Genomic DNA, 13196 nt, shown 5'->3' with positions numbered 1-13196 from the left:
CGCTGAATATTCTATTTTGCCCCCGGGGGCAAAATCCCGGGGGCATAATTTAAAAAAAAAGTGTAGGGGTCCCAATCCTCCCCACACTGCCATGAGGACCGCCACCCCCCGGGGCTCCAAGATTGAATATGTGGGGGGGGCCCATGGCCCCCCACGCAGCCCCGGGGACCGCCACTTCCCAGGGCTTCACTATAAATGGATGAGGGGGCTCAAAGGCCCCCCCAAGCCCCGGGGACCGCCACCCCCGGGGCTTTAAGTTAATGTATGCGGGGAGGCTCATGGCCCCCCCGCAACCACCCCCGAAGCTTTTTTGTTTTAAAATTTAAAAAAACCTGTGTGGGGGGCTCGAGCCCCCCCCACAGGCCCCGGGGACCGCCACCTCCCCGGGGCACTAAATATTTAAAATAGGGGGTCCGTTACGGACCCCCAAGCCCCGGGGACCACCACCCCCAGGGGCTTTAAATTAAGTGGGAGCCACACGCCCCCCCCCCCGAGCCAATGATGGCCTGGGGACCGCCACCCCCAGGCCCTCCTGCAGTGTCCCGAGGTGCCCACTGCTTTTTGCAATGACAGGGCAGGAGCCTCGCGGCTCCCGCCCTGTCATTGCAAACTGCTTTGCTTCATTGAAGCGAGAGCAGGGAAACCTGCTCTCGCTTCAATGAAGCAAAGACGATTGCTTTTCCACATGGGGAGCAGCATGTTAGCTGCTCCCCATCTGGAAAAGCAATGCCGGCTCCCGCAGGAAGCGGGAGCTGGCTGGGACCGTGCGGGGATTGGGACCCCCCCATGGTTACCAACGAGATGGCCAGGCCCCGGGCGATGGGGTCCCCGGGGCCAGTAGTGGCCTGGGAGGGGGCCGCGCGGCCCCCCTCCTAAAAAAATTTAAAAAAAGAAAAAACGGCCCCCTCCACACTTTTAAAATAAAAAAAAAATTAGGGGCAGGCCCTGGGGGATGGAGTCCCCAGGGCCAAAAAATAAGAAAAAGAAGGGGGGCGACACAGCCCCCCTCCTTAAAAAGAAGAAAAGAAAAAAAAACGGGATCGGGAGGCCAAGCCCCCTCCTTTCATCACTCTGCAAACACGCCCGCTGGCGCGTTTGCTGAGGGGGAACGAATTCCCCTTCAATACTGGGGGTCCCTGGGGGCCAACTAGCCCACCAGGAACCTCCAGTATGCACCAGGGGGCTGTGGTGCAGAGAGGTGTCCTGAGGCCACGCCCCTTTTTACACCTCTCTGCAACGCAGCTCTGTGGCGCTTAATGGAGGTACCTGGTGGGCTAGTTGGATCCCAGGGGACCTCAGGATTCAAGGGGACTTAATCTCCCAACTTAAAACGTGCCAAGGGGTGCGTTTTAAGTTGGGGAATTCATTCCTCTTCAATTCAGAGGTCCCCTAGGGGACAACTAGCCCACCAGATACCTCCACTAAGTGCCACGGAGCTGCTTTGCAGAGTGTTGTAAAAAGGGGTGTGGCCTCTGAACACCTCTCTACAATGCAGCTCCCTGGCGCATACTGGAGGTACCTGTTGGCTAGTTGGCCGCCAGGGGACCTCAGGATTCAAGGGGACTTAATCCCCCAACTTAAAACACCCCACGGGGCGCGTTTGCACAGTGGTGAAGGTAGGGGGCGGGGCCAGAGGTGATATGTGTGCAAACACGCCCTGTGGCGTGTTTTAAGTTGGGGAATTAATTCCTCTTCAATCCTGAGGGCCCCTGGGGACCAACTAGCCCACCAGGTACCTCCAGTAAGCGCCACGGAGCTGCGTTGTAGAGTGTTGTAAAAAGGGGCGTGGCCTCTGAACATCTCTCTGCAATGCAGCTCCCTGGCGCATACTGGAGGTACCTGGTGGGCTAGTTGGCCCACAGGGGACCACAGGATTGAAGAGGAATTAATTCCCCAACTTAAAACGTGCCACAGGGCGTGTTTGCACACGTCACCTCAGGCCCCGCCCCCTTCCTTCACCATTGTACAAATATTCCTCTAAAATCAGCCGAACTACGAATTCCGATTTACTCACCTGTAATCAGGAGAGAACCCAGTGCTGCATCTTTTAGCCCAGCACTGACCCTGAAAAGTAATTCTAAGCGTACTTACCAGTAACTTGTATTTCCTTCCATAGGAATCCATGGTGTGGTTTTCAGCAGACAAGTTTCTAAGTGTCCATTTTTGAAACGTACAAATATTCCTCTAAAATCAGCCGAACTACGAATTCCGATTTACTCACCTGTAATCAGGAGAGAACCCAGGGCTGCATCTTTTAGCCCAGCACTGACTCTGAAAAGTAATTCTAAGCGTACTTACCAGTAACTTCTATCTCCTTCCATAGGAATCCATTGTGTGGTTTTCAGCAGAAAAGTTTCTAAGTGTCTATTTTCACAAACTAAAAATATTCCTCAAAAATCGTCTGTATGACAAACACATTCTTTCAACTGTTTACAGGAGGTTGGCCAGTGCTGGATCCAAGATCCACCACTGAGTAAGAAAAAGTAACGATAACACTACTTACCTGCTAAGTTAATTTTCTGCCATAGGATAACATTGGTGATTCTATGTGAAATATTTTCTGTGTCAACTTTTAAAATACAATAATATTCCTTAAAAATAGCTACTGTAACCAAAACGCTTTTACTCAACTGTTTCCCGGAGATGCCCAAGGACTGAATCTAGGATCCAGTCCTGTCGTTAGAAAAGTAATCCATAAAGTAACTAATTGCATTTGACTAGAAATTCACATTGAGCTCAATGTTGCATTGTGTTTGAAATTGTGTTGCCCATTGCAACAACTGTAACTACTGTACTTAAAAGTCTATTGCCTATTTGCAAAGTATTTAAACTAAAGTAATTCATTCTGAGAAAGTATATTATGTATTGTAATGTATAATGTAATTAAAAAAATAAAATATCTAAAAATAAACAGTTTACAAAATGTAGTAAATCGGTATGAAAATAATCAGTATAACAATTAATACATTAAAAATTGACATTTACAAAACCTTTGAAATTCACTGAAAAAACCATAGGTTTCAGGCCTGATATAGTTAGGAATTAGCATTTAAAAAACCTTTGAAATTCACTGAAAAAAACATAGGTTTCAGGCCTCATATAGTTAGGAATTAGCATTTAAAAAACCTTAGAAATTCACTGAAAAAACAATAGGTTTTAGGGGTGTTATAGTTAGCTGGATATTTCACTCGAACAAAACCATTGAAATTCCTCCAAAATAGTTAGTTGTACTAACTACATCTTGCGCGCCCGCAATCCACTGCTGATGATGTCACATATTACATCATTCATGACATGGTCAGTGACATCACTGATGACATCTCAAATTACATCACTGATGACATCACTGATGCCATCATCCACGTGACAATCAGATACACCTCATCATACACTAGTATAACCTTTCATCACTCACTGTAAAATACAGAGTGCCAGATTTAAAACCATTGACACACCAATACAAGTTTCTAAACACCCACTCAGTGATTCCTAGATCTATACACACATCTAATCACTTACCTATAGATTCACTCATATATGCTGTCAATGATCAATAGAACACTATCACTTATACTCCTATATTGACATTACACACCAGCACACATCTGAATCACTTATGAAGTCATCCTACTCACTTATGCAAACAATGGATCATACTTACTTTTACTTAGCTACACACTTATAAAAACACCACTTAATCTATTCATATAGATAATTACTCATACTTAGTGTGTTATAAAAACACTATTACAAGTATACAGTTAGCCATACAGTCACTCATACAATCACTGAGTCTTATGTATACTTATTTATATACAACAACTGACATATAGACTGGCTTTTATTTTCCTAGTTTGTTGGACATGTACCATTGAGACATATATTGGCTCATCGCCACACCCATAAAGATATTCACTCACCCAATCAACTGTTATAACATGTAGTTTTAACTTCATATACCTACTGAATCAACTATTCACACATCTTTGGGCAATCACCCCCCCCCCACCGAACCACACACACATTCACTCTCCCATACAAATACTCAGTTACCTAATCAATAAATAATATAGACTTTCACATAGCTAGTAACCAACTGGAGAAGCAGTTAACACAACAACTGACAAAGTGATGGAGATATTCACACAGTTTAGTCACTATCCAATATATTTAGTGAGACACTATAAATTAGTCAAGTAAACAGTCGATCACACTGCTACTAAATCCTCCATCCAGATATTTATATTTGTATATCCACTCATTCTTCAATGCAAATTGCTATATATATAATAAATATTTAAATAACGAACCAAACCACATTCACTGGATGATGTCATCAGTGATGTCATTTGAGATGTCATCAGTGATGTCACTGACCATGTCATGAATGATGTAATATGTGACATCATCAGCAGTGGATTGCTGGCGCGCAAGATGTAGTTAGTACAACTAACTATATCGGAGGAATTTCAATGGTTTCGTTCGAGTGAAATGTCCAGCTAACTATAACACCCCTAAAACCTATTGTTTTTTCAGTGAATTTCTAAGGTTTTTTAAATGCGAATTCCTAACTATATCAGGCCTGAAACCTATGGTTTTTTCAGTGAATATAGATATAGATATATATATGTTCAACAAGTATCCAATAACGTGCGCTCTCAGTACCAAAGAATCCACGAGGAAGTGCGGTAAAGGGGTGTTTATTCACAACGCGTTTCAACTACAAGAGTCTTGATCACGTGAATATTGGTGCTCGTGTTACTGGCTGAATAAGTACTAATGGGCTATGAACATAAACAAGGGACCACTGCATGTCATGACTGGTGACTACGGCAGACATCTTTGAATGGTCTAAAAACATCACTTCAATACAGTGAAATTAAATAAAACGTAATGGAGGTGTAACAGAAATTATGGCAAATAGCAGACATGTGAAGGAAACACATTGCAACATGAATACCTTAATACATTGTCAATTGTCAATAATTGATGGTGCCATCAGTTCGACACATTCAGATAATAAACATAATACACAGCAGTGTTCGTCAATGTGCAGTGTGTCAAAACCCTCATGAATAGTTGCCTCCAAGGAAACACGTGTCATCTGACCATGTACAATTCCTCCAATGCCCACGATCCACAACCATACGGATGTCATGGAGAAATGAATAGAATATAAATAACCCAGAGGAATAATCTGGGCATTCCTAGCAGAAACATGGTCACCATATGTATAATCTCAACCATGTAGAATGTACGGGCAAGTGCCCCTGTATCCATTCTTACTTTCCAACAAGAAAAATGAAGCCTCACAAGAGCATAGCAAACATTCGCAGTGGAAGAGATACAAAGTATGTGTTCCCCAAGTGGGGCTGACTGTGTTGATAGACAGGTGGTGGTCCAAAGTTCTCAAATGCCCATACTCACAGTACTAGTGGTGATGACAGTGATGAAAAGGGGGAAAAGGGTAGGATGCCCGTGCAAAGTGAGTGCCGGTGTTGGGGCCCCTTCCTTTCCTCCTAAAATAAAATATACAAAAATTATTAAAATTGATCGGAATACATAATCAAATACTTAGAGGTTGCATTTACAACATGCACTTACATGTTGCTACATCTGAAAATTCTAGTACATGTTCTTACAAGGAAGAAAAGAGTAACGAAAATGACATTGGCATGACGAAATTAGAGAGGAAAAGCAAAGAAAGAAGAGAGGAAAGAGAAGGACAAAAGAAAGAAAGAAAGAAAGAAAGAAGGAAGAAAACCGAGAAAAACAGGGAAAAAAGGAAAGAAAAGAGGAGAAAGAGGAAAACAAGCGAAAAAAGACAAGGGAAAAAAGGGGAAAACATGGAGAAACACAGAGGAACAACTGTAAATGACTGTCCGGCAAACAATTGTAACATCTCAAAACAACAGAAGCTGTGCTATTGCTCAATCATTCTCTCAAATGTATGGCCAACTCTTCGTCCTGGTTAAGACCCCCAGGGTCCTTGGTCTGGAAATCCACAATATATTTCGATTCCCTTTGTCTCAGCCTCAACACCCTGTCGCCTCCCCTCGGGTTACTCATGATTTGTTACAAAATGAAAAATCTAAGTAAAGTGGGGTCTGAAAAATGATAATCTCTGTAGTGTCGTGCAACAGGATATTTTTCATCTGCATGCGTAATGGCCCTACTGTGTTCAAGAACCCGCTTCTTAGCCTTAAGTGTGGTGCTGCCTATGTACCACATTTTGCATGGGCATTCGATGACATAAATGGCAAACATGGTACTGCACGTGAGAAACTGTTCTATTCTCTTCTCCACCCCATTGTAAGAGGTCGTTTTGAGGAACGTGCTTTGTTTGCACGCCTTACAGTGACCACAGGGAAAAAATCCCTGAAGGCCATGTGCATGCCTCTCGGGATATGTGGTCACATCGCTGTGCACCAACATATCACTGATGTTCCTCCCTTTCCCATATGTGATGCTGGGCCGGTTGGGAATGCTAGTGCCAATGATGTTGTCGTTCTTCAGAATGTTCCGGTTCTTAACTAGGATGTTTTTAATGTTGTCAGAGTTAGTATTGAAAGTCATGATAATGCGTGTAGTGTCCTCATCCTCCTTCGTGGCCTGTGTGGGTTTGTCCAACAACGTGGAAAACCTAGAGATGCCGTTTGCCCTGTCTCTAGCTCTGTTGAGTACCCATTTGGGGTATCCCCTGTCTTTGAAACGCTCAAACATCTCCTGACTAACTTGTAGATATGCTTCCTCTGAATTACAATTCCTCTTCGCCCTCATCAGCTCACTAAAGGGAATGCTCCATTTCAGGGTCTCAGGATGACTACTAAGTGCGTGGAGGATGCTGTTGCCTGCAGTGGCCTTTCTAAATAGTGTGGTGCGTATTTGGTTGTCGATGATGTCAATCTTGACATCCAGATATTCGGCCCCTGTGTTGCTGACATGCCCCGTGAGAACGATGTTGTTGGGGTTTGTGTTGAGACATTCGATGAAATCAAGAGCTTTATCCCTGCTACCTTTCCAATTGATAAAAAGATCATCTATGTACCGCATCCATGTGGTTACATGTTCGAGGTAATGTGCATACTCAGGCTTCGCCAATGTTGTCTCCTCCCAGCACCCCATGAATAGATTAGCCAAACTAGGGGCAAAGCATGAACCCATCGCGGTACCTGTCGTTTGCCTGTGCAAGACCCCATCGAACAGAAAAATGTTGTTGGAGAGACAAAACTCGATCATCTCCAACAGCATCTTGCTGTGTTCCCTGAGTCTGAGAGGTCTTTTGTTCAGGAAATGTTCGCATGCATCCAACCCCTGTTTGTGGTCTATAATGGTATACAGTGATTGGACATCAAGTGTGACGAGGAACGACTCCTCATTCCATTGGATGTCTTGAATTTTCATAAGAAAATCCTTAGTGTCCTTCACATAACTGGGTAAAGTCATTACAAAATCCCTCAGGAAGTGGTCCACATACTTGGAAACGTGTTCAGTCATGCTCCCTCTAGATGACACAATGGGGCGCCCCGGGGGATCGATGGGGTTTTTGTGCAATTTAGGAAGAAGATAAAGTACAGGGAGTACCGGATGGTCATTCTTCAGATATCTGTACTCCTCCCATTCCAAAATCCCCTTGTCTTTCCATGCTATGAGCTTGTCCCATAGATCAATGATACTCTGGTTGTATATTTCTGTGGAGACAGAGATGTAGTTCTTGGAATCCCCCAACTGTTTTTGTGCTTCGGCTACATATTTGTCTCTGTTCAGAATGACTATGTTGCCACCCTTGTCCGCAGGACGTACCACCACACTGGTGTCATTGGCAAGATCCTGGAGGGCCTGCCTTTGGTCATGAGAAAGATTATTAAACTTGAAATTACTTTTCTTCGTTCTAAAAGTACACAAAGCTTTGGAGACACAGTCATGAAAAGTATCTATGTTGTCATGTGGTAGAGAAGGGAGAAAAGTGGACTTGGGTTTAAAACCAGAAAGAGCACTGTCATCAGTGATAACCCCAAAATTATCCAACATCTGGGTGTTGCTGGTATAACAACTGTCGCTACCACATAGATTGGTGGAATTATTAGTAAACCCTCCAGTTTCACCTGTTCCCTCTTGTTCCAATTCAATCATATTAATCAGGGTGTCCATATCTCCAGTTGTAATCTCATTCTGTTGTCTGTGTGTTGGAGATTTCAACCTAGTGCTGTTACCCAATCTTTTGAGAGCATGCCATTTTTTTAATTTCAACTTTCTGATGAACTTTAACTATACAGAGGCCAGGATAGACTTGTTTAAGGGCCTAGATGGACAGAAGGACAGACCCAGGCATAGAGTCCTTTTTTCCAAATCCGTCATCATTCTATTAGACAAATTAATGATGGTTCTATTTATCATTTCCATATCCATCAGCGCATCCTTCTAGAGCGGGTTCTGTAGTTTCCCATGCCGCCCCTTGCTCTGCCTCTTCTTCCATCGCTGTTGAATTCTCTTCCTTCTATTTCTGCGCTTCCTCGTCCGCTGCCTCGTCCCCGTCCCCTCCATCCTGATGTCCGGTCTGGGTCTTTTGTCCTTCTCTTTCCTCTCTTCTTTCTTTGCTTTTCCTCTCTAATTTCGTCATGCCAATGTCATTCTCGTTACTCTCTTCTTCCTTGTAAGAACATGTACTAGAATTTTCAGATGTAGCAACATGTAAGTGCATGTTGTAAATGCAACCTCTAAGTATTTGATTATGTATTCCGATCAATTTTAATAATTTTTGTATATTTTTGTATATTTTATTTTAGGAGGAAAGGAAGGGGCCCCAACACCGGCACTCACTTTACACGGGCATCCTACCCTTTTCCCCCTTTTCATCACTGTCATCACCACTAGTACTGTGAGTATGGGCATTTGAGAACTTTGGACCACCACCTGTCTATCAACACGGTCAGCCCCTCTTGGGGAACACATACTTTGTATCTCTTCCACTGCGAATATTTGCTATGCTATTGTGAGGCTTCATTTTTCTTGTTGGAAAGTAAGAATGGATATAGGGGCACTTGCCCGTACATTCTACATGGTCGAGATTATACATATGGTGACCATGTTTCTGCTAGGAATGCCCAGATTATTCCTCTGGGTTATTTATATTCTATTCATTTCTCCATGACATCCGTATGGTTGTGGATCGTGGGCATTGGAGGAATTGTACATGGTCAGACGACACGTGTTTCCTTGGAGGCAACTATTCATGAGGGTTTTGACACACTGCACATTGACGAACACTGCTGTGTATTATGTTTATTATCTGAATGTGTCGAACTGATGGGACCATCAATTATTGACAATGTATTAAGGTATTCATGTTGCAATGTGTTTCTTTCACATGTCTCCTATTTGCCATAATTTCTGTTACACCTCCATTACGTTTTATTTTATTTCACTATATTGAAGTGATGTTTTTAGACCATTCAAAGATGTCTGCCGTAGTCACCAGTCATGACGTGCAGTGGTCCCTTGTTTATGTTCATAGCCGATTAGTACTTATTCAGCCAGTAACACGAGCACCAATATTCACGTGATCAAGACTCTTGTAGTTGAAACGCGTTGTGAATAAACACCCCTTTACCGCACTTCCTCGTGGATTCTTTGGTACTGAGAGCGCACGTTATTGGATACTTGTTGAACATTGGATTTCCGGTGTGTGCGCCAACTCCCTTGGGTCCCAGCAATCAGAAGGAGCATTCTGGAGTTTGGATAGATATATATATATATATCTATATATATGTTTTTTTAACGCTTAATACTTACCTAATACTTACATTTAAAACGCATATGCCTTTACTATTGATGCCTTTACAACAAAGTTTGCTGTAAAGGCATGCGTGGTAAAGGCATATGCGTTGTAAAATCCTGTGTGGTAATGGTAGTGCATGGTAATGGCACTCGCGTTGTAAAGGTAAGGCGTGGTAATGGCGCATTGTCACGTCTGTTTCCGAAAAAACTCATAAGCTAATAGCCAGAGATTTGTGTATTCAAGAATACAAATATATTAAGAGCAATCCAGTAGATGTGCAAGATGAATGGCAAGGTGTCACAGATGGATAGTTTCAGTCATTCAGATTAGCCAATCTAGAGAATGACAAGAATCAGTAGAGAATCATGTGCTACTCAGGGACCTTCGTATTTCCTCTTACTTTTGTTGAAAAAGCCAGAGGTAGGAGGAGACTTAACCCCAGAACCATGTCATTGCTCGGCAGACAGACCTTAGCCCTACAAAAAAGTATGAGAGAATAGGAATATTGTGTGTGAGACTTTAGTTGCAGGTATGCAAAATCAATATGATGTGAAGCATTTGTGGAAAACCTACAAGTCTAATTCTAAATTTCTTTCCTTCACAGGTGTCCTCGAATGGCCTTTCTGGACAAAGCTGGTGGTAGTGGCGATTGGATTCACAGGAGGACTCGTCTTCATGTATGTGCAGTGCAAAGTTTACATCCAACTGTGGCGCAGGCTGAAGGCTTACAATCGAGTGATATTTGTCCAAAACTGTCCAGACACTGCCAAAAAAGTGGAGGAAAAGAACTATTTAAGCAGCCTGAGCACAGAAACCAAGGACGCTATTGTAGTGCCTGTGACCCAGACCGGAACAACCACAGACCCACCACGGGCAGATGTGGCAGCACCCGAGATCATGCCTGTTTGACAAGCCTTCCACAGGCCACTCCCCTGGACTGAACATTCTGAGGTGTGCACTATACGTGTATTCTGTGTCACAGCCACTATGCAGAAAGGAGGTGATGCTGAAATGATTCAAACCTGATCAGGGACACAGCTCTGGAGAAAAAAAGAGAAGCAAATCTGCTTTCCTGCGAAAATGAGCTAATGCGAGAAATAGTTCATAGTTAATGAGGCCTAGTGAAGAAAGCACTAATGAAACACGGGTTGTGCTGAAGGCACCAAACTAGTCGTATTGGCAGATGAATTCGAATAGTACTTTGTGGTAAACAAATGATCATTATTGAATAAGAGTGAATAGGTATCCAGCCTCAGTATTGATAAGCATAATTTTAGTTGCAAAATTTGTATTAAACAAACAAAAGGGAAGTTCAAGACATACTTTGGTAAAGCCAATGGGCATTGGTTGAAATAGAAAGACAGATGCCTCCCACTAACACATCATTACAGTAATTCTATCAAAAGTTACAACTAAGAGTTGAGGGAGGAACAATACACTCTGACCGACCCTGGTATGTAATTCAGGCAATTCTTGAGATCAGTGCAACACAAATGTGACAGAGGTGAGGCTGTTCAAGACATTTCACTGAGGATTGTTGATAAAATGAAAGGGCTGCCTGACTTGGCTGAGGTCCTCCGAGCGACTACCAGGGAAGCACAAACATTAACAAGGTACAAGAACAGTCTCGATTGGGGAGTCATGTTAAAAATGCTTGTAGTAGGGGGGTTTAGATTTGTTTCAGCGATAATATCCAGAATAAAGGGAATGTCCTGTCATTACAATATGTTGGCAGGTGCCAGTTGTGATGGCATGGAAGCCCCAGAGCGATCTGTCTTCCCTAGCCATTGGCAAATTCCTAAGTCTGCTAGTGGCGGGATTGATGCAAGGAGACTGAAAAAGCAGATGGGCTATATTGCAATGGGACTCTGGGAATTAAAACAGTAAGTGAAGCAACCAGGCCAGTGTTTGCAGCTTCAGGCGTGAGGTTTCTATTCTGGTCAGGCGCGAGGCATGTGGGCAGGAAACAAAGGAACTGGGAGAGCATATGCGCATCTCTATGCAGCACACGCATTCTTGAAGCCACAAGGATTTCCTTGATGGAATTTGCAAGCAAAACATCAGACCTGGAAGCTATGTTGTGCATTGGAGCTGTGCTGGTGGTGATTTGGAAAATTAAATCAAAGGGAGCTGTCTCGGTTCTGAATCATCCAAGTTCTTCATTCTGTAGGTTTTATGAAGATCCATCATTCTTCAAATGGGACAGGACAGAGTATTCCCCAGTCAAGCTAAGTACGCTGTTCAGTGCAGAGGAGCTTAAAATGAATTGCCTCTAGTTATATTCTTCTGCATCTCCACAGTACACAGATTGCAGGAGAACCAGAACGCACACACTTATCAAAGATTCTGCCAGGTGTTGACTACGGAGGCATTTAAGGTAGTCACTACAAATTAACTCGGTGCTTTTCTGCAAAAAACAAAAACCAGCTTGTATAGATTTTTATCATTGTCAGAGGAGGCTATGATAGGGGATAAGGTTCGACAATGAACAGTTTCTTTGTTCCTGTTGAGTTTCGCCATGTTATTGATCTGATGTAAAAATTGAATTTTAGATTTACATGATTCTGTTATAATGTTTGTCAAATAGGTATATCAACCATAAAGAAATGTTAGTGATTTGCCACTATCATGCTTTTCACTTTCATGCGAGTCACAATGGCTGTATCAGGAGTGTGTGCAGTGACACGCATGCTTCGCAGCAGGTAACACATTGGTGCACTTTTGTTCCTAGTCAGGCACCTCTTTGTACCTACAACTGTAAGGCAGACGCATCACATAAAAGGAAATGAATAAATAAGCACACGCTGAATGTGACCATTTTTAGCAAATGTGCATATCAGAAAAATCATGACCGATGAACTAATTCTAATTAATGCGCGGTTGCCCTCAAATTAGCAAACCAAGTTCGCCAATTTTATAAATTATTGTATGGAGATATTACGAATAACACAGATCTTTTATTGATGACTTTTCAGTTTTCTGATCTTACTTGTTTAACTGAAGTTAAGATACCCAAATAATGTTTTTGTGAAAATTAAAACGAAAGAATTATGTTATGCCACCAGAAATAAAAGCGTAGTTGTTACACAATTGGAACAAAGTATTGTTTTATATATATATCTAGACGGAGACAATCAATTGTCTTGGACAAATGCAGTAAACATCCTGAAATTGTGGATTAGGCTATAATGAAGTTAATTAATGTTTACATTGCTTCTGAATAACACGCATTTCTCTTGAAATTACATCCACTAAATTTGGTTTTATATATTTTGGACGAGTTGCCTCGAATCCCAACTTCATGAGAATATTAGAAGTGGCTTACTAGATCCAGAACATATTTTTTTTCTGTTAACATCTATGCTATTTTGCCAAGGGAGCATCTGTCACGTATAAGTTCATCAGTGCAGCTCTTTTA

The 13196-nt window shown here is 42.6% G+C and overlaps 1 protein-coding gene across 2 annotated transcripts in view; it reads left to right on the top strand.

The window, feature by feature from the left end:
* MARCHF1 (membrane associated ring-CH-type finger 1) overlaps positions 1-12868 on the top strand; it is a 1509818-nt gene extending 1496950 nt beyond the window's left edge. For both annotated transcript variants that reach the window (XM_085641780.1, XM_085641781.1), the window contains exon 7: positions 10383-12868. In XM_085641780.1, coding sequence (XP_085497906.1) covers positions 10383-10687 — 305 coding nt within the window. In that variant the 3' untranslated portion in view covers positions 10688-12868. The remainder of the gene's footprint in view (positions 1-10382) is intronic.
* Positions 12869-13196: the final 328 nt, after the last annotated feature.

This window comes from Triturus cristatus, chromosome 2_2, assembly GCF_964204655.1.
Source record: "Triturus cristatus chromosome 2_2, aTriCri1.1, whole genome shotgun sequence".
NCBI lineage: Eukaryota > Metazoa > Chordata > Amphibia > Caudata > Salamandridae > Triturus > Triturus cristatus.
The sequence above is the reverse complement of the archived record's forward strand: the minus strand, read 5'-3'. Positions and strand labels throughout refer to the sequence as shown.